Below are 1,191 nucleotides of genomic sequence, written 5' to 3' on the forward strand. Positions count from 1 at the left end.
GGAGGGGGAGGGGCGGGGGCAGGGGGGATGTGTGCATGTGCGATGTGCTTGTGATATTGGATGAGATTGCATGTGTGTGTGTGTGTGTGTGCATGTGCGCGTGGATTCCAGAGAAATGAAGCGTTGGAGGCGTGCGTTTGGGGTCGCAGTGAGCCAGGCCCGCCCTCTGCCCCAGCACGCCGCGATGACCCATGCCCCAGAGGCCGCAGCAACCCGCACCCTCACCTCCCTCCTCCCCAGTCATGGTGCACCCCCAGCTCGCGGCCGCCAACCATGCCAACCACCCTCGACCCCCAAGGACACCTTACTCCTCCCCACACACCCCAAACACGCGAAAAAAATCACCCACCTTGTTGATGAGGCCGTTGATGCTCTTCTTGAGCGCCTCCCACGCCAGGCGCTGCGCCTGCGCCCCCGCCTTGTCGTCCAGCTCCGCCATCATGCGCGCCAGCTTGAACGGCGGGATGTACGCGCCACCCGCCTTGGCTGCGCGGGGGGAGGGTCCAATGTGGGGGGTCGGATTCGGGGGGCGGGCAAGGAAGGTCCGCGCCGTGATAGATGGGGAGATGGTGCTCATGCAAGTTGCAGTCACGGCAGGGGGGACAACGCCATGGGCATGAAGTGGCGCGTGCGCTGGAGGAGGCGAAGGTCCCGCGCGTCGGCAGGGGGGCGCGCCAGCCGGCCAGCTCACTCGCGACAGGCGCCTTGCGCTCGCGCTGCGGCGCCTCCGGGGCCGCTGCGGCAGCGGCCTCGCCGTTTGCCTCCGCGCCCTCGCGGCCGCCCTCGGCGCCGCCGCCGCCCCCAGCCTCCTGCCGCCGCTCCCGGCCGCCCTCGGCGCCGCCGCCGCCCCCAGCCTCCTGCCGCCGCTCCCGCGCGATCGCGGCGCCCACGTCCCGGGGGTCTCTGTAGTACTTGGCGTCCCCATCCCCCTCAACATGCAGCTGCGCCACCCCGCGCCCCCGCGGCCGCGCGCCGTCTGCGGCGCCGGCGCCGCCGTCTCGCGGCGGGGGCGCGTCCCGGGCGCCGCCGCGCTCGCGCTCTCGCTCTCGCTCGCGACCGCGGTCGTCCCTGCGGGCCGCCGCGTAGCGGTCCAAACCGCCATCCCGTGGGTCGCGGCCCCGCCCCGCGCTGCGACTGCGGCTGCGGCTGCTGCGGCGGCGCCGGGGGCTGCGGCTGCGGCTACGGCTGGGG

The 1,191-nt window shown here is 73.3% G+C and overlaps 1 protein-coding gene across 1 annotated transcript in view; it reads right to left on the minus strand.

Moving 5' to 3' along the window:
• Window positions 1-304: 304 nt before the first annotated feature.
• The window catches only part of MNEG_13860 (pre-mRNA-splicing factor CWC22), a gene marked incomplete at both ends in the record, with an annotated part of 1,479 nt that continues 592 nt past the window's right edge, over window positions 305-1,191 (minus strand). Inside the window, 2 exons of the mRNA XM_014037667.1 lie at window positions 305-486; window positions 692-1,068. Of these exons, the coding sequence (XP_013893121.1) occupies window positions 305-486; window positions 692-1,068 (559 nt within the window). The remainder of the gene's footprint in view (window positions 487-691; window positions 1,069-1,191) is intronic.

Source organism: Monoraphidium neglectum, assembly GCF_000611645.1.
Source record: "Monoraphidium neglectum strain SAG 48.87 unplaced genomic scaffold scaffold04096, whole genome shotgun sequence".
NCBI lineage: Eukaryota > Viridiplantae > Chlorophyta > Chlorophyceae > Sphaeropleales > Selenastraceae > Monoraphidium > Monoraphidium neglectum.